This window comes from Stigmatopora argus, chromosome 19 (assembly GCF_051989625.1).
Source record: "Stigmatopora argus isolate UIUO_Sarg chromosome 19, RoL_Sarg_1.0, whole genome shotgun sequence".
NCBI lineage: Eukaryota > Metazoa > Chordata > Actinopteri > Syngnathiformes > Syngnathidae > Stigmatopora > Stigmatopora argus.
The window spans coordinates 7,041,281-7,060,427 of NC_135405.1; the positions used below are offsets into that span (position 1 = coordinate 7,041,281).

Here is a 19,147-nt window from a genome sequence, read left to right on the forward strand (position 1 = left end):
AGAATGACCAGAGAATGTGGTCACTTCCATATGTGTGTGTGTGCCTGTGAATGGGATGAGTGGGAGGAGAAGTTAGGGGTGAAGGGGATCAGGCGGTATTCGCTTCATTCACATCCTTCTGGGAGCACATGCCACCAGAACTAATTACCTGCCTGCAAGGACCAATTAAGTCGGCCCCCTAATGCCACATAACAAGATAACTTCAGCTGTCCGGGAGGCGTACAGGAGCAGATTGGTGGGGGTAGGGTCTCTGATAGCGATTACCGCAGGACATGAGAACACAACAGTGTTATATGGTGTCGGCTTTGTAAAGATATAACACCCAGTGTCTTTGCAAGGCTTCATTTCAGAAGAAACTGCAGACTTTTACATGGGGAAAAGCTCATACTTCAACCTACTCATAAGGCAAATTAATTTAAATACACAATATATTGCAGCTTCCAATGTTGATATTCCTCAATTTTGCTCATGGTTGAAATTCTAGGTCCCCACACGAAACAAAATATCAAATAAAGCATCTGTCGGTGGTTTTCTATCTTCTCAAATCAATTACTGCGCCACATCTAGGAGTTGTTGATGTGATTAGAGGACAGATAAATATCATTGAGTAGATTTGACCAGGTTACTACAATGAAATATTGTTTCTAGGTGTGAGGCTAAAAAGATTTTTTAGAGGGAGCCTGAAGCCAAATGTTTCACCTAATAGAATTAAACTCCACTAATGCCATTGCAAGACATTTTAAATACCACTAAATCACGAAGAAACTGTTGCCCAGGAAGAAAAACTTCCATTAATACTAATGATACAATTTCTGAGAAAACACATTCAAGCGTGTTTTTAGTGTGTAAAGAAAAAAAAAGTAAATTTTTAAACATTAATCTAAGCATAGTGATTACCAAAGAATTGTCAACCTTTAATCCCACTTTTGATTTAAAAAAAGCACAGATGGGTTAAACTAAATCTGGCACATCCACATAGTATGTATAGCCAATAGGCAGTACTTAAGCACTTTTTTTCTGGGAAAAAAAGGTGTCCATGTTTTCATTCATTAGTATTTAAAGAATTTTAATCAGTCTACCCGTGAACTCAAATGGCAATAGTCGATTTAGCCCTCATAGTAGATGTGCTTTTTCTAACAAATAACAAATAAAAATTAAACCATTGACCTAACTGTATATGACTGCTGCTTGAATAGAGTACTATTGACTGTTATATTCATTTTGGCCACTCTTCATTTCCTTTATAAGTACATAGTATAATTGAGAAATAAAAAAGTTAACACATACTACTACTGACATTAGTTTTTATTGTCTATTATTAAAAAAAGCTAGTTAGCAAGCTGAAATGACAACAAAATAACAGAACTTAGGATCTCTCCGGACGGTCTTCATTGTGGTTTGATAAGAGTTGTTCCATTGTCCCTCATGGTCAACTTGAAGTGGACGGTTTGGAAAGCCCTTTTTGACGTCAGTGAATCAGTTAGCAATGGACAGTAATCTTCTCAGAGGCTAATATTTTCATGTGACCTTTCAAAATGACCGCAGGCCAATGTCAACTGCAGTCTTTCATCTTACTACACGAATAGAAACATCACACAAACACAATTGACGGAACTAACATTACTAAATTATCACGAAAGCCAGTCACTTATGTAAACACAATATAAGAATACACAAAATAAACACAGAACACAAAGAACAACAGTACCAAATCAATTTTAATAAACAATTTCAGTAAATGTAAAATACAAAATGAATCACCAATATAGTGAAAAAGAATGGATTGACCAATTAATCAACTAACCAAACCTAAAATATGAAAAAGACAAAAGAGGACATATTTTATTTACATTAATTTGTTTCCCCCCCAAAATAAGACTGCTTTAGTTGTTTTACAAACCAAGTAGAATATGCTCGCCATCTACAGGTGACTGTAAAGACTACAAACAAATAGACTCAATTGCGAACAGAAAATACAAACAATATATATACTAACTTGACGGAAAATAGCACACTTTACAGATCTCAACAAAGTAAGTCACAATTAATTTTCTTTACAATTTTTGTCAAGAGTTTCTTGGCTGGACTGAATGATTCCAGTATCTGTTCGATCTGACAGGCCCTGCACACAAAAGCAAAATAACATGAAAAAGCAGAAGCAATATTAATTCAAATTTGAAGGCTTTAGCACAGACTAGGGGTGTCCAAAACGTTTTCTTCCAAGGAAAGGAAAAAAAACCATGACTATAACAAAAGTCATAATTTACCATGTTAATTAATGACTGTGGCCAAGGTTAGGAACGTGTTACTCATGACATAGAAATTACATTATTGACCAGCTGATTAATAGTAGTAACAGCAGTACGTTACAACACACCTGAAAATTCATTTTACTACACATGCTTTTCTTTTTACATTATGTCACATTAGTGGAAAGGACATAAAGTTCCACAGAGGGTACGAAATGGTCAAAGCAGTATGCAGAAGTGCATTTTATAAAGGGCTAAGGTCAAAATAAAGTAGTAAGAGGCTGAGAAGAAAATACTTGTTGTCCTCTTCTGTTCAAAATAGTTTTGAATGACTACACTAGTACAATACAAAGTAGTTTGCTACTTTCTGGTTATTTTACTTCAGGAGGGCACTAACTATTACACTAGTAAGGGAGACACTCACTAAAACTACTGCTCAACTGATGGAGTTTGTCAGTACTATACTGTATATATACTAGTAGAGGGCATGCATGCTCCTCGGGTTGTGCTTTTAATGTTTCTGGGTTTATGAGCCAAGCGGTGCATTTTTAAATTGTTGCCCTTAATAAAAAGTCAAAGCGAGCTGAAAATTTTTTGGACACCCGTGCTCTACTGTGATTCATTATATTCATTATATAATGCCCTTTGGTCATACATACGTTGCATCTCCAAAGAAGTTGTTGAAGGCTTGCAGTTGAACAACATAGAAGTGGTTGACCAAACTGACTGACAATGTGACCTCAAACCTGGAAAGTCTCTTCACACTGCTGAAGATAATATTTACTCTGGAATAAATTGACAACATACTATTTGTTAGAAAAATGTGATAAACACAAGTGAAGTATGAACAAATGGCAATGTACAGAGACATAACCGCCAGCGCACTATGCAACTAACTTACCGAGTGTCCACACAGCTAATGTCCACGATGTTTAATCGTAAACCTCCCCACATTCTCATCAGCCGTATCTCCTCTCCCAAGAGACGACAGTGACTCATCACCAAGGACACGTCATGGAGCAGCTGCACCCAATAGGAAGAAGACATCAGAATCACGGTAAATTGTAAGTTGCTACTGCGTCAACATCCAATGAAATTACAAAAATAATTCTAGACTGAATTTCATCCATACAGACCTTTGGAACATGTCCATATGTTGGGTACTTCTCCACCCATGCTGTTTCACTCTCAATGTACTGAGAAAGCAGTTTGTGGACCAACCTGGTATGGTCCTGTGATTTTTCCTCTGGATATAAGAATATAAAAAATAAAAAATATTTTTTTTCTATTTTTTAAGGGGAAAAGTATTCGAAAAATCATAAAACGTAAAATGGCAGGATCTGTTTTGCAAAAAAAGTTGTAGAGAGGAATAAACAATTTTGAAGATCTTTATTTTACCATCAAGAAGAAATTTGAAATTGATGTGTGACGTTTTCCTCTCAGGTTCCTTTTCAGCACAATTTCCTACGTGACAAGGACAGCAAATTCATTGGTACCGAGGGTTTGAAATACAGTAACATTGGAGATCCAATATTAGAGATTCAAATGAACTATTTCAATTGTGGTAAGAAAAAAAATACCTTTGTGCACCACCTGTAGATGCAATGTGTCATAGAGGAAAGTGTATAGCGTGTGGTTGTCCGTCTTCTCTTCGAATCGCCATTCAGTGACACTGAGAAAAGAGGTAATTCAGATATTTGAAAAAAAGGTGTCATTTACAAATTATAAATTCATATAATAGGCCATTAAAAGAGAAACTGACATATTCAGCATTTTGACGAAGCCCTGAAGGCTTTTTGTCTCATTTTTCAAAATGTCCAGTTTTCTTGAAGCCTGTTCTTTCTGCAGCTCCACTTCATATATCTGTCTGTTGTAAGAAGACAGTACATACAAAAAAAATACTTAAATATGGATCAACAAAAACATTCGAGAGTTTGAATGTGCTTACCGTTTTTTGTCCCCCAAAGTATCATTCGCATTCTTTATTTCTGTTGAAGATCATATTCATTTAACTTCACAACTGGACAAATCATATTAAATCTATGGACGGATTTATACTGTGAACTAAACATAAACATTGTGTGAGGTTACCTTCCTCAAGTGACTTCAGGCTAGCCCTATTTTGAGTTCCTTTATCTTCAACTGTTGCAATTTCTGTGTGAAGAAAAAAACTGAGTAAGTAAATAAATATATACAGTGAGCCTCGCATGAATGTTTTTGGGGACTTGATAGTGAATCAGAGTACCTGGAGAAAACCTACACAGACATAGATGAGAAGGTCCACATTCAACAGAAAAAGGCCGGTGGTTACTAGGTTGCTATAGTGCCCCTTGGTTTGCCAAAGTATATCAATTAAAGAATAAAGAGTGCCACTTTCTAGTTAGTTGAATCCAGATTTGATTTTTTTTGTTAAACTCCCAAGACAAAGCCAATACCTTGAGAACAGAAAATAATACCTGCTTCCAAATCACAAATACAGCCATCCAGAATTTTGATCATCTCATCAGATTGGGCAACTTTACTTTTTAACTTCTCTTGCTCGTCCTGAAAAGAATAAAACCTCAGATGAAGATCTTCAATCTATACAGATATTACACTCACCAAGTATTTTTGCAGTGTTTCTATTTACCGTAATAGCTTGTGCAAGATTTGAATACAGGTCCTCCTTCATTTCATGTGAACGGACTTTGCTCATCTTTCTGAAGAAATTGTTTCTCTCTTTTAATTTTACACCAAAAGTTGAGATCTGTGGATTCAAACAAATCCAGTCATGCTGCATGCAAATACTATAGCGAAGGCTCAAGATGAGTTTTCTCACAGGAATGGCTAATATTGAAAAATGACACAGCCAATGGTTAAAAACCTACAACACACCATATTTTTCAGAATGTAAATCGCGGATACTATAGAGAGACTTCTATGTAACATTATTAAAGAGATTCATTGGTGCTACTGAATGTTGTATTTTAATGTTGGTAACATATCTATAATATACATTACATGACCTAAAAAATATTTCCAGGGGATATCACTTTTGTGATGCATCAAAATACATATCTGGACTCCCTGCAATTATGAAGTACATACCTCCTTTTCTGAACATTTTTTCATCTCCTTCCACAAACATTTATTAATGACGTTGAGGGGTTTGTTTAAGTGCATCATTCTGGAATACATCCTGAAAATACAAAATTGCAGTATATTTTAAACTATTAAAACACTACTACTGAAATGTATTTTTTCAGTGTTTATTTCTTGAATAGAAAATATTCTTACCCTTCCACATTTTCAGAGAGCATTTCCAAATTACCTTCATAAACCATTTTTTGGGGATGATTTATATGTCTATTTTTCAATACAACCATTGGTGAGCAACCAGTAGTATATGGAAGCTGAGCCCACCGGAAAAAACAAAAACAAAACAACATTATTGTGTGTCAGTCTTGTTCGTATTTTTCGTTTTAGTAAATAAACCTACTTTGCCATGACTTATGCTTTGTCGGGGCTTATGGATCACAAAGTCTATGCTGAAGAGTTGAAAGAACTGTAGCATCGTCAGAGTGCCATTCTCTAATTTCTGAAAGAAACATGAAAGAAAATCTATAAGATTTTAAGGAAATGAACTTTTGAAATAAGGAATACAGAACCAAAAACAAACCTGCACATCGCTGTCTTCAAAGTGGGAATCCGACATGCTGTGTTTAAAAGCTGAAAGAAGAGAAACTTAAATAAATGAAAACAACAACCCCCCTCCAAAACTCAAAAGAAACATAAACTACACTGGGCAAACTTACTAGAGCCATCACTATGGGTACTGTTTGTATGTGTACTGCTGGAAGAATCCATTGTCTGGTTTGACTTTGTTGGCAAAGTAGTGCTGTTCACACCATCGTATTCCAGAACAACAGGTTGCATTCCCTTGAAAGAAAAGAAACGTGAACAATGGACAATATTTTAGTCAACTGATAAAATGATAATGACAAAAGCATTTTTGATAGTACCTTTAGACTTCAGGTCTAATTTTGGCTGCTAGCTAACCATTTTGTTCAAAAACGTTTACTTATTTTTTTTATTCCTACAACATGTATAAATGCGTAACAATGCCCCAATCATCTTTCTCAGATTGTTATTACATTTTATAAGATATTACATTACCTATTCATTCATGGGGGGAAACATACATGTAAAAATTCAATAAATTAATAAATTAAATTGAAAAAAGCTATGGTCTATTAGTTCTAAATAAAATCTGGGAGAGAGTGCGATGTTGGTTAATTGTTTAACTCTAAAAAAGAATAATGTAAACAAACCTACCGTTTCAACAGCCTCTTGGAAAACCTGATCAGATGACTTTGTTTCCTTTTCATGCTCTGTGTTGCCATTTGTGCTGTTTTCTTGAAAATCATTTTCCAGTAAAGTTTTATCTATATTGTGTTCTTGAATAGGAATCGTGACAGCTGAGATCTTTGGGGGACTTTTCAGATCCAGAGTTTCTGATAAATCTTCACAGCTACCGAGTTCTTCATCATTAATGTCACTCACATCTATTTCATTCCATTTGTTCAGTTTATCGGTAACTTTGTCGATTGCTGTTCTGTACCCAGATTTTTCCTGAGAATGGCTGTAGCTGGAGTCTGCATTCTTTATTTCGTGAGCTCTCTTCCTTTGTGGGAATTTTGGCATGAAGGTTCCTAATGACAGTCTTGACCTCAGTTCTGTAGTCTTAGATTTGAAAGGAGTTGCTACAGTTTTGTTTTCTTGCAAATCATGTTCTTTATGACCATGCAGAGTGTTTTCCAAACTGGTTTGAACATCTGGCACCATTTCAGGGACCACAACATTGCTTTCTTTGGTGTTTTTGTTGGTGTCAGAGTCCAAATTAGGCAAAGGTGCGTTACAAATGTCTGAAGCAATACTCACAGACGTACTTGTCAAACGCCTCAGTTTTGACTGAATATCCACTAAACTGACTCGTCTAGACTGTCTTGAATCTTTATCATGGTCACCAGAATTAGGTGAACATAAATTCTGTGACAAAGGAATAGTTTCATTTCCTAATGCTGTTTCGTTCATACTCTGTTGTGCTTCAGGGCCTTTGGTATCAGTTCTTTCATCTACATCTTGATAGGATAGTTCAAGCTCTTGACAGGTCTTTTCTGAAGCGAACTCCATGTTCTCATGAACATCAGCATACGTGTATCGTTTTGTTGATTCAAACTGAGGGGGCTCGTTCGAGCATTTCTTTCCAAAAATGTAACCAGTATCAACTTCTTCCAGTTTGAGGCTTAGATCAGTCACTGATACCTGAAAAGAGCCATCCATTTTCTTCAGTTTGCTCAAAGGACTACGACAAAGCGTTTCAACTCCTGGGACTTTGTATTTATTATCCACATAATTTGTTTTAGGCTGAACTGAGATTGAGCCATTTGTTTCAAGAGCTTCACCAAAGCATGGTTCTGCTGGAGGGTCTGCTTTGGTGATCATACTGTAATTGTTTTGTCCTCGATTGAAATTGAGTATTGATAAAGATCTTTTTCTTTGCAGCTCGTCTTGTTTCTTGGCATGAGGAACGTCACCGGATAATAAATGATTAGTAATGTTTACAGTGTGACTTCGCGTTATATCCATAGAAATATCATTTGTATTACATTTGATAGTCTTCTCTTCTCCATAGGTAAAGCATTCTGTGTTTTGTGGTGGCCGTGCTGCATTCAGAGCTTTGCCTTGTGTCACTTCCATGACATTTTCTGTCAGTTTCATGGACTGCTCTTCAACGTTAAAGTTGACATTTTGGTGTAAACCTGTTTGTAAATATTCATCACTGTTTGTAACGTGGCTTTGAATCTCATCCATTGCTGAAAAAGTTGTAGTTTTTTCTGCTCCTTTAGGCTCATTGAAGTGTAGTCCTGGTTCCAAATGTGAAGTCATTCTTTGCCTTGTATCCATAACGGCATCATTTGCAGAAAAAAACTGCCTTTTCTTACCTCCAACAGGAGCAAAAGGAGTTTCATTTTGTGTGGTGAAGCTCCCTCTCACTTCCATTACAGCATCATTTGCTGAAGACCTTAAAATGTTCTTTTTGCCAGCAGTTAAAAAGTTACAATTCTGGTTTTTGGCCGGTTCCAAATGTGTAAGGTTTGCAGTTATGTTTCGTGTCAAATCCCTCGCTGTGCCATTTACTGAATTACTGACGGTTTTCTCTTTTCCAACAGATGTAAAGTTGGCATTTTGTTGTTGTTTTTGTTCAAAAGCGTTATCAAATGTTGTAGTGAGAGTCCCTGTTATATCCATTCCTGTATCATTTGTTGTAAACCTACAAGTATTCTCTCCTCCATCGGGTAAAATGTTACCATTATGATGTGTACCTGGTTCTAAATGTGCAGCAATGTTTCCATTAATGTTTGGTGTAAAATGCATTTCAGAGCAATTTGCTGAAAACTTGACAGGTACAGAGTGGATATTTTTGTGATCTCCATCTTTGAAGGCAGCGTCATTTACTGCAGTAAGACTTTGAGTCATGTCCATCGCTGCGTCATATTTGGAAAACCGGATGTTTTTTTCTCCTTTACCAGTTACGACGTGTGTATATTTTTCTGCTTCAGGTTCATTGGGAGGATCAAATTTTGCGGTGAAGCCTTGCGTTAAGTCCATTCCAGCCTCATTTTCTGAAAACCTGATAGTATTCTCTTCAACGGATAAAGAGTTTAAAATTCTGCGTGTTTCTGCTTTACCGGAAGTATAGATTGCTGCAGTGAGGTTTTGAGTCATATCCATTGCTGCAGTGAGGTTTTGAGTCATTTCCATTGCTGCAGTGAGGTTTTGAGTCATTTCCATTGGTGCAGTGTGGCATTGAGTCATATCCATTGCTGCAGTGTGGCATTGAGTCATATCCATTGCTGCAGTGAGGTTTTGAGTCATTTCCATTGGTGCAGCGTGGCATTGAGTCATATCCATTGCTGCAGTGAGGTTTTGAGTCATTTCCATTGCTGCAGTGAGGTTTTGAGTCATATCCATTGCTGCGCCATTTTCAAAAAACCTTATTGTCTTCTCTTCTCCATAAGGAACAGAGTAAACATGTTTGTAGGCTTCTGGTCCAAAGGGATTATCAATTCCTTTCTCATATATTGAAAACCTGTTAGTTTTCTCTCCACCAGCAGTTGCAGAGTGTAGAAATTCATGTGTTCCTGGTTCCAAAGGGGCATCAATTTTTGCTGTGAGGCTTTCCGTCATTTCCATTGGAGCGTCATCTCCTGAAAACCTAATAGTTTTCTCGTTTTCAACAATTACAGAATTTACAATTTTTTGTGCTCCTGGTTTTCCGGGAGTATTGATTGCTGCAGTGACGTTTTGCGTCACATCCATTGCTGCGTCATTTGCTAAAAATCTTATGGTCTCTTCTTCTCTATAAGGTACAGTGTATGCATCTTTGTATGCTCCTGTTTCGAAAGGAATATCAATTGTTCCAGGGAGGGCTTGCGTCATATCCATCGCATTATTTACTGAAAACCTGATAGTTTCCTCTCCTCCAACAGTCACAGAATTTGCATTTGCATGTGTTTGGGATTCAAAGGGCGTAACAATTACTGCATTGAAGGTTTGCGTCATATCCATTCCTGCATCACTGGCTGAAAACCTAATAGTTTTTTCAACTACACTAGGATCACAGGGGAATTTTTTGTATGCTCTTTGTAGAGAGGATGCATCAAAAGGAGTATCAATGTTATTTGCAGTGAGACTCATTGTTCTCTCATTACCACGTGATTGCAGTGTGCACACAGGAGCCATGTTAACAGTGTGTCTTTGAGTGCTATCTAAGTGGGGATTGACAGCTGAAAATCCCACTGACTGTTCTCTGCAGTCCTCTTGAGTAGAAGAAATGATCTGGAAAAGACCAGCATTTTAAGTTAAACATTTCCGCCATTTAAATATTTAACCCAACTTTAAATTCCGTTGAGGCAGAAATAGATTGTTGCTAAAAACATGAAGGTGCAGCAGAAGACTTTTAAATAGTTTATGTTCAATTTCGCATTTAATTGCCCTAATTAGCGAACTTTAAATCTCGACTGCCAGATGCATAACACCCCTTGTCGTAGTGACCCTGCAGTACTGGGGAAATTACATAATTTCTTACAGAAGACCAGATTCTCACACACACCAATATGATAACATGATTAAAAAACCCTCACCTGATCATTCACTTTTAATGGCATTTCTTTCCCTGCGCAAATAGAAATTGTTCATTTAGCTTTCACTGAATTCCGGTGATGAATATGGCAGAAAACAGTTTAAAATTTGTTGATACTCTACCTGAAATATAAGATGACCTCTGTCTAGCTGAGAGCGCCTGCTGAAATATGGTTTGTCCAACTTCAGGTTGTATTTTCTTTATCGGCAACGGACATTGGATTGGCTCATCACTTCCTGTATTTTCTAGAACAGACACTTTTTGAAATGTTGTCATAAGCTTCCTCTGGTCTTCTTTGGGATGGGTTGAATGCCCAATAAATGGTTGCTCATTGGCCTCCTTCATTTGAGTCATGCCAGCATCTCCAGAAGTAACCTTTTGGCATTCAGGTTTAAAGAGGGCTGTTAGGAAATGTTTAAATTTAGGATCCAAAACTATGTCTGATGACACAGTTTGGGCAGTTTCTTTGTTTTTCTTTTCCATAGATGATGCTGAAATGTCCATTTTTCCTTCAGAGAGAGAAATTCCCAAATTTGGGGTTGGGGAAGATGAGAGCTCATTCATGATCTTCACAGGAGAGCTTTGCGTCATGTCCATACAGGCGTCATCTGCGGTGGACCACGTTTTCTCTGTGCATTTTTGTTTTGAATTGCACTAAAATATAAAGAAATAATATCTCATCATACAATCAGCAGTATACTTTCAATTAACACAAGAGAGGTGAAACATAAAGTATATTAACTAAAGGTATATCTTAAACAAATTGTGTGCACATTACAAAGATTTATTTAAATGCTGGTTTTATAATAGCTTACATTTCTAGAAAAATCACATCTTTACAGTAATGTATATAAAATACAAGCTATGTGATTTTAAAATTCTTTCTCCAAAATATTTAATGATAAAGCATTTTAAAACTTACCATTTGCTGTTGACTAGCAGCAGAAGACTGATTCTTTAATGAGATTGGATCTAAAAATGTGAAGCAGATGTTGATGAAATAATAAAAAACTGTATTTCAGAAATGCAGCTGATGTATCGAAAGAATGATCAACATACCAGTTATTTGAAGATAATCTTCAGCATTTTCCTTGTCAAACCTTATGGGAATAAAATACAATATTTTAATAAGGAATTCTGGTATTGCAGATACAAAAATTCTGACATAAAGGTCCGGAAATAAGTAAAAATAATTGATTGGCAGTAGGGTAAAATCAAACATACCTGATTCCAAACACCGCTGTTGCAGAGAGAAAAAAAATAATTAATGAGGATGTTAACTCCGGAAAATGATCATACAATGAATTACTCAGGTAAAAATGTTTAAAACCCAACTATAATACAAAAACCATTGTGGCAGGATCCCTTCAAACATATAGCCGTGCCCATCATTCGACAAAAAAATTAAAACATATTTCACTGTCTCAGATAAATTTGTTTAAAAAAATAGTAGTCGTAAAATATGACCAGGAAAAATCTATTTCAGACACTGTATTGGGGGATAAAAAGTTTGAATAAGACACATTGCCAGGTTACTTTGGTCAGAACAAACTCGGTCAATTTAGAATTATCTTAATCACAGGATTGGTTCACCAGGATGTCAATCATAAAATGAGGCATTGTGGAATAGTGTCTTTAAATTTAGCAAAAGAGGTGTTTTAAATCTTTGAGGTTAGGGATACATACTCAGTTGAACATTGAATTTTTTTACTATGAAAAATGTATTTGGGTTAAAATATAATAGTTGGGCTTTATCACACGTGTTTAAATGTGAAATAAAGCACCTTTTTGGTTAGACAATCCTTCCATCATGCTGGTCTGCTTGTGTGGAGTCTTTGGGGTGTGTCTTGATTGTGACACAATATCAGATTGGGAATACATTTTTTTCGAGGGGAAAAGACACTGAAAGGGATTATCATCATCATCATCATCGTCATCTTCCAATTCCGCATGAGTAGTTGTGATATCCATGCCATTGTGACCGGATTTTTCCTTTTCCAAATAAACTTGAAAGCTTGGAGCTTGGTTTTCTTTATTGAGGTCTACCGTCTGCGATTTAATCTGGGGAACTTGAGCATGTGATGTTTCCAAAAGTGTCCCATTTGATCCACAAGATTTTGAAAGACTGAGTAAACTGTTGGAAGAGGGTTTCAAAGCTGACACTGATGACGTGGCTCTAAAATCTGTGGTTCCCCCAGTGCTCATGTTATGGCTTATACCAATCAGCATGGTTTCTCTTTTTGCAGAGCTCATTATGGTCTTATTTTCACATGCATTCAAAGTGTTTGGATGACTCTGTGAGGCATTTAAAAGACCATTATAAGAAATGTTGACACTGTGACTTTGGGTCATCTCCATGAAGACATCGTCCTCAGAATACACCACCGTTTTTTCTCCAAAACCTTGCCCATTTTCAAAGTTGTCCTGAAAATGAGTCAAATGTAAATGAACGGATATATGTTCAAGATATTTTATCCCATAATCATCACTCACCTTTCCATTTAGTTCAGTAGCATGAAGAGGTGTATTTATCTGTGGGATTCCTAGGTTGATTTTGAACACAAATGTTATATGTACACAAAAAGAGAACAAATTAAAAGAAAATATAAAAGGTATACCTATTATTTCTTGATTCTCATCTTCCCCTCTCAATACCTGAACACTAAAAGCGGTCAAAAAAAAAATCCACATCACACACAAATGTATAGATATATTAAAACAAAAGAAGAATTTGAAAGTTATTTTACCTTTTTTGTATTGGTTCCACTGTTAAGAAAAACATTCGACAAAATAATGACATGACTGAATACAGAAAATGAGATAATTAATACTTTACATACCCGTAGACATTAATTCTTGAAATGGAGTTCGGACAGGAGAGCCATTCTTCACATCCCTTTGAACAGGAAGAAATTAATGTATAAGTACCACTATGTTGCTTTAACAACAAGATGCATGTGTGTTCAGTTTTTTTTTTTTTACTTGGAAAAAAGTAGAACATCATTGGCTGGTGCAAAGCTAACTCTTCTGGAATTTCTTTTTTCATTTTTTTCTGGTTTGGCACATTGAACCTAAATGAAAAAAATACATTGCATAAATATTTAAAATCCTTCAAAGATAACATCGCAGTTTTAGAATGAATCTTGAACTTATGCATCTCTATACCTCATTTTCCCATTGCTCTGAATCTTGGAATCTTACGGATTTCCGTGGTGCTTTAAGAATCTGAAGAATTATAAGAAGAATTGTGGAAAATAAAAATCACAATTGTTGTTAGTGTATTTTTAGTTTTATATAATGTAAGCGTATGTGTACTGCCCTCATTTTTTTATTTTTCTAATATAATTGATTATTTTTTATTTTATTTTTGTAATTTTTGTGTTTGTTTTGGCCGCCGTTCAACCTCAGGCAACCTAACAATTTCACGATACAATTTCTGTCGATACAATACATGGGTGAAAAATAAATCAATGTACTATATTCTATAAAATAAAAATTAAAAAGAAAAACAAGCTGTGTGTAAATGGAAAAATTAACCATGTTTATTTGCAGGCAACCAAAAATCCATGTAAATTAGATATTGTCACTTAATACCTAGCCAACACAAATATGATAAGGAAAAGAAAACCCTTGTGAGGATAAGCAGTTCAGAAAATGAATGAATGTTATGCACACTGATCATTACTGAAGATTTTATCATTGCTTTTCTTTTATCTCATTGTGTTCTATGTTGTGTAAAGCACTATGGTACAACGTTGACTTTGTGAATTTATGAATAAATTCGAGTGGATTTCAGTTCATTGGTCATTTGCATTACTCACAGAGGAAATGCGTCTATTGGAGTAGCAGCCTGTGTTCTCACTGCAAAAGTAAACAAACATGTCAAATAACAAAGTTGTAACAAAATGTCATATTATCGGTGTCAAAAATGTCGGACTTACTCATTCTTGCCATTATCCGAGGGATCCATTTTCAGCTAAAAGACAGTTGGATTAATTTAGGTCAGATCAGATGAAACAAATTAGCACATAGCCATCATCTTGATGCCACCCATCTTCAAAAACATTTTCTTTTTTGAACCCCAGTGAATTTGATAAATAAGCAACATAAAACAGATAGATCACAGAAGTAAGGTGAATAGATTCCTCCATCATCACATTAATTTCCAACTGTTTGAATCGTTTTAATGTTTTCCATACGATATTAACCGGGCTCAGTGAAAGCATCATTGTAGCTTACTATTAACACAATATGTAACTATTAATTAAGTCAGACTTACCTCTTAGCGTGTGAAAACGCTAAATGCACAGATGAATTTTATCACTTGTTAACAAATATTTACATCCATGAAGAAAAATCTAAATTAGTTTAACAAACATTTTAACCTCGACTTGTGCTAAGCTAACGTCTGCAGTTTTGAATTTAGCCGCCACCGCGCATGCGTACTATAACATAATAATTTTACGATAAAGTATATATGCTGTTTATTAACATATGTGTATTGGTCAATTTAATAATATTCATCGATTGGATTCAATTTAAAAATGTCTAGAACAATTTAATTTTTAGTCTTACACCGACATACAGGATATGACGTATAAAAGGCACATTCTTGCAAAGCGGTTGGAAGGCTTACTTTTTGAAATTATTGTGCGGGTAAATATTTTTAAAGCGCGTTTTGTGTAATCGTTAAGATGTCAAAATTTCCAAGAGGTAAGCACATTCACTTAGTTGTTTTTGTACGTTAGCATAACAAATGCTATTCTGGATCGATCTTTTTCAGGAATTCCGAAATCTGTTTATAAAAAAGAAATGAAGGACGCTTCAGCTAAAAGTGGTGTCAAACAGAAAGAAGTCGTAGCGGGGTGAGTAAATATGAAAATATACTAATAAATAACAGTTTAGCTACTAAGTTTAATACTCACCACCTACTGTTGTCCTCCAGAAAATAACATACTGATGCAAATGTAGTATACAGTAAATGTAGTATACAGCAAATGTATACTACTATATGTTTTGCAGGGCAATTAAAGTGGGGATTTAATCTGAATTATCAATGCTGATGTCTAATTTTTCATATTTTCCAAAAAGATATGGCCTCCACGGAGAATTGAAGGAGCAAAATCAGCAATTGACTGCTGCCAAAGAAGAATTACAGAAAGAACTCACAGAAACACAGGTAAAGAAAGACAAACAATTCCCCAGATTTACACTTTATTGCTGTTATACCTACAGTAGATGTCCTATTCCAAATATTATTGTAATATTTTTTAATACAGCAAAGAGTTACCCATTTGGATCATCAGTTCAATGTCCTAGAAAAAGAGAACCAAGAGGTGAAGAAAAAACTTCACGATTGTCAGACCTTTTTAGTTGCTGCAAAATTGGACCCGGGTATCTATGCTTTTGCATTTATAATAACTTTTCTGCATGGAATATTAATGGAAATTGAAAATTGAAGTCTGATCGCTACTTTTAGTTTCAGGTGAAGCAATTGTGAAAGCTGTACAAGAGAATGAAGAAGACAGAAAAGAAGTCATGGTATGAAAATGTATTTCTGTATTTTTTGTTCATTTGATATTGCGCAGAGTAAAATGTGTACAGTAGTATTAATTGTGAATTTTATAAAGTTTACCTCCGTTCACAAAAACTGATTATTATTACAACACTGTTCTATTCTAGAATGTCTCGACAAAATTGCTGAATGAATTACAAGCTTTTGAGGAAATTGCTACTCAGCAACGTTCTCGCCTGCTGGTAAATATTGTTTTTATTATTTTGATGAGTATTATTATCAATACGGATACATGACGATTAACAGCTACAAATATTTGCATGTTTTTGACATTTTTAGGAAATTCAAAAAACAGTCTCAGACTTGAACGAAGAACGAGAGCGTGTAATGCAAGAGAGGCAGACCTTTACTTTGGAGGCTAATGACCTGGAAAAAGCTCTAATGGAGGCAGAATCTCTATTATTATAAATGTGTCATGTAGTCTCTTTTGATGTGTATGTACAGTATATGAGTGAATGTCATAGGTTTAAATTTATTTGTTGTTCATATAAGTATATGCATGTTCATGATATGATTTAAAATGTTTTTGTAATTCATTTACAATAAAAAGATTATCACAATTATTTGTTTTCATTTATGCAGTATTTTACAATGATTTCATTTACAGTAACGGCTCATAATTGTGCTGAACTGTACGTATTTTTGTTTTTAATGGAAAAAAATATATGATTTTCCATACTGCTTATCCTCACAAGAGTAGAGGGTGTGCTGCATAACGGAAAATCAATATTTTGCCAAGATATCAAAAGCAGCATGAGTTACTAACATTTTTTTATCATTTCCAACATGACACTTTCCAAGTAGTATTGCAAATTTTGATCGCTAGATGGCAGTCGTATGATTACAGTGTTTTCCCAACTGAAACAATGAAGAAGAGCATTCCGGAAAAAAGCCCTGCATCCGTCACTTCAGCTTCAGCATGATCGTTCGACATTGAACGATAGCGATCAAATAGCTCTAAAACAATTAACCTTGAGTGTTTTAAGTCAAGCGATTACATCAAGTGACTTAAACATGATTAAATAATGTTTTTTTTCACTGTCAACCTGTCAACAACTCCCCTGGACCCCACTCTGGTGCGACTGAAGGACTAGTCATTTCAATTCTGCACAGGGGAGTAGGTAAATACATTTAACATAAATATAAAAGTAATAATTTTCAATCTAAGAAGCAAAGCTTTTTTTCTAAAAACTATTTGGACGAGAAATATAGTACAGATATTTTTTCTCCTTTAAACAATAGCATGTACCCTAACGCTAACCCTAATTTAGGGTTAGGGTTAGACTCCAACCCCCAACCCTAACCCTAATTTAGGGTTAGACTCTTATGAACCTATCCCTAAATTAGGGTTAGCGCTAGGGTTCAGTGATCAACGACCTGGGATCGAACCCACGACCTCAGAACCGTGAGGCCAATGTGCTGACCACTTCCACCATAATGTCATTTATAGCAGTACTTTTAAATTTTAGTTGTATTTGTATTTTACTAAATATATTTTATTTTCACACTTTTTACGTGATTTAACAGTTCTCCAGGCCTACCTTAATTGATTAACAAATTGTAAGTATTGTTCAGGTGTATAACTATTATGCTGCCTGTGTGGCTCTGTTTTCAGATCATGTCTTCAAGTTGTGTGAGGCAAATCCTTTGCCATGCAGTTCAAATAATGAAAGGGGGCAGTCCTGGCATTCCTGCATTCAGGATACCCAGAAGGAGCGTACAGATCGGCATCTTTGGCAACACATGGAGATGGTCTCTCTTCTGCACAGAGGCAGTGGCCTCCAATCCATCTCCCGCAGTAAAGAAAAAAAAGCCAGATCCTCGGGCTCATGACACAATCAGCAACATTGGCCGGAAAATCTCACAGCGCCAGATCCAAGTCATCAGTGAGGAAGGGGAAAACATGGGTGTCCTCCACCGCGCAGATGTTCTTAGAATCATGGATGAGAAGGGTCTCAAACTGGTGCTGCTTAATGAACAAAAAGAACCTCCAGTCTATCGTTTGATGACTGGAAAACAAATCTACGAGGAACAGATGAAGTTGGGGGAAAAACAAAAATCTAAAGCAGGTGAGAGGACACACAATAAAAACACCAAACTATCTCTAAAAAGTGTATCATGGTTTAAAATTGTGGTTATGTGAGCATGCATAGACCACATTTAGGTAATAGAAAAGTATAAAACTGCCATTTTTGTGGGACTTTTTTTGTATAGCTCCTTTACAGGTTAAAGAGCTTACCTTTTCATTGGGCATCGCACCTCATGACCTAAAGACGAAACTGAAGCAGGTGGGGAGTTGGTTGGAAAAGAAGCATCATGTCAGGGTTACGATACGTTCACCTCGCAAAGAATCCATAAATAATCTGGTAAGGAAGACTACTATTTCACCACTCATTCCATATGTATTGCAAACAATGCCTTAATTTCCCATGACAATTCTTATTTTCCTACAGGATGAAAAACTAGAGCAGATAGTGCAAGAAATGGATGTGATGGTGGGATATGTCTCTAAGCCTAGAGTCATACGTGAGGGTCAAGCAGCCATGTGTATTATTCGGCCACCTTCAGCAAAGGAACTATCTAAAAGAGACAAAAATCAGACTAAACACTCTCAGTCTGTTAGCCCACCGGCTGCCCAGGAGGAAACGTCGCCTCCAGACACAAAAGAGGACCCGTCAACAATGAGCCATGAAAAATAAAACTTTTGCAATTACACATGGTTTAAGCCTGTGATTCCCAACTATGTTATGACACATTAGTGTGACATGAGATATCTTTAAATATGTAGGCAGGCAATCAATTCCACTGCCAAGCTCTTCTATTAGATGCCCAAAAGTACATTAAACACACGCATTCATAACATCAACTACTACAGTATAGCTTAATGGGAGTGGAGTTTGTCCTAATTGTGTAAATAGACGTAAATGTCACAAGGATTATTATTTTGTTTTAAATAAGACAATTTAAGTGTTCAAACTTGCTATTTTTGGTTGATTTTTAATGTAAAAATTGGGTGTGTCGACGTCAATGTTAGAAAATAGTTATATTGTAGTTGATGTTCATGTTGAAGGTAATCAGTCATTTACCTCACTTGTAACTTTGCTAGCATCAATAAAAAAAATCTGTGAATTTTGGTCA

At 35.8% G+C, this 19,147-nt stretch overlaps 3 protein-coding genes across 3 annotated transcripts; 2 read left to right on the forward strand and 1 right to left on the reverse strand.

Annotated features, from left to right (window-relative positions):
- Window positions 1-1,700: 1,700 nt before the first annotated feature.
- Window positions 1,701-15,016, reverse strand: knl1 (kinetochore scaffold 1). Its single transcript, XM_077587037.1, has 32 exons — window positions 14,714-15,016; window positions 14,376-14,410; window positions 14,256-14,295; window positions 13,600-13,659; window positions 13,417-13,505; window positions 13,275-13,330; window positions 13,182-13,200; window positions 13,053-13,096; window positions 12,928-12,977; window positions 12,219-12,858; window positions 11,659-11,674; window positions 11,494-11,534; window positions 11,357-11,406; window positions 10,557-11,088; window positions 10,436-10,467; window positions 6,564-10,130; window positions 6,044-6,167; window positions 5,908-5,957; window positions 5,728-5,826; window positions 5,526-5,641; window positions 5,337-5,427; window positions 4,879-4,995; window positions 4,706-4,793; window positions 4,341-4,403; window positions 4,198-4,237; window positions 4,012-4,116; window positions 3,830-3,921; window positions 3,648-3,713; window positions 3,386-3,495; window positions 3,151-3,272; window positions 2,909-3,034; window positions 1,701-2,122 (listed from the first exon to the last, which is right to left on the reverse strand). The coding sequence occupies exons 2-32, from the start codon at window positions 14,402-14,404 to the stop codon at window positions 2,026-2,028; spliced, it is 6,771 nt and encodes a 2,256-aa protein (XP_077443163.1). The 5' UTR covers window positions 14,405-14,410; window positions 14,714-15,016; the 3' UTR covers window positions 1,701-2,025.
- A 480-nt stretch (window positions 15,017-15,496) lies between these two features.
- Window positions 15,497-16,569, forward strand: knstrn (kinetochore localized astrin (SPAG5) binding protein). Its single transcript, XM_077587925.1, has 5 exons — window positions 15,497-15,613; window positions 15,714-15,828; window positions 15,914-15,975; window positions 16,117-16,191; window positions 16,289-16,569. Exons 1-5 carry the CDS (start codon window positions 15,497-15,499, stop codon window positions 16,415-16,417), a joined length of 498 nt encoding a protein of 165 aa, XP_077444051.1. The 3' UTR covers window positions 16,418-16,569.
- Window positions 16,570-16,883: 314 nt separating this feature from the next.
- On the forward strand, window positions 16,884-19,143 carry mtif3 (mitochondrial translational initiation factor 3). The gene is made up of 4 exons (XM_077587806.1): window positions 16,884-17,130; window positions 17,625-18,078; window positions 18,224-18,375; window positions 18,463-19,143. The coding sequence occupies exons 2-4, from the start codon at window positions 17,628-17,630 to the stop codon at window positions 18,706-18,708; spliced, it is 849 nt and encodes a 282-aa protein (XP_077443932.1). The 5' UTR covers window positions 16,884-17,130; window positions 17,625-17,627; the 3' UTR covers window positions 18,709-19,143.
- The last annotated feature ends 4 nt before the right edge of the window (window positions 19,144-19,147 follow it).

Coding starts and splice junctions, on each gene's coding strand:
- knl1 (XM_077587037.1), bottom strand. CDS start 14,404: ATGGATCCCTCGGATAATGGCAAGAATGA. Junction 13,660..14,255: donor CCAATAGACGCATTTCCTCT/GTGAGTAATGCA, acceptor ATAATTCTTCAG/ATTCTTAAAGCACCACGGAA. Junction 4,117..4,197: donor ACTTTGGGGGACAAAAAACG/GTAAGCACATTC, acceptor TTCTTACAACAG/ACAGATATATGAAGTGGAGC.
- knstrn (XM_077587925.1), top strand. CDS start 15,497: ATGTCTAATTTTTCATATTTTCCAAAAAGATATGGCCTCCACGGAGAA. Junction 15,829..15,913: donor TGCTGCAAAATTGGACCCGG/GTATCTATGCTT, acceptor CGCTACTTTTAG/TTTCAGGTGAAGCAATTGTG. Junction 15,976..16,116: donor AAGACAGAAAAGAAGTCATG/GTATGAAAATGT, acceptor GTTCTATTCTAG/AATGTCTCGACAAAATTGCT.
- mtif3 (XM_077587806.1), top strand. CDS start 17,628: ATGTCTTCAAGTTGTGTGAGGCAAATCCTTTGCCATGCAGTTCAAATA. Junction 18,079..18,223: donor AAAACAAAAATCTAAAGCAG/GTGAGAGGACAC, acceptor TTTTTTGTATAG/CTCCTTTACAGGTTAAAGAG. Junction 18,376..18,462: donor AAGAATCCATAAATAATCTG/GTAAGGAAGACT, acceptor ATTTTCCTACAG/GATGAAAAACTAGAGCAGAT.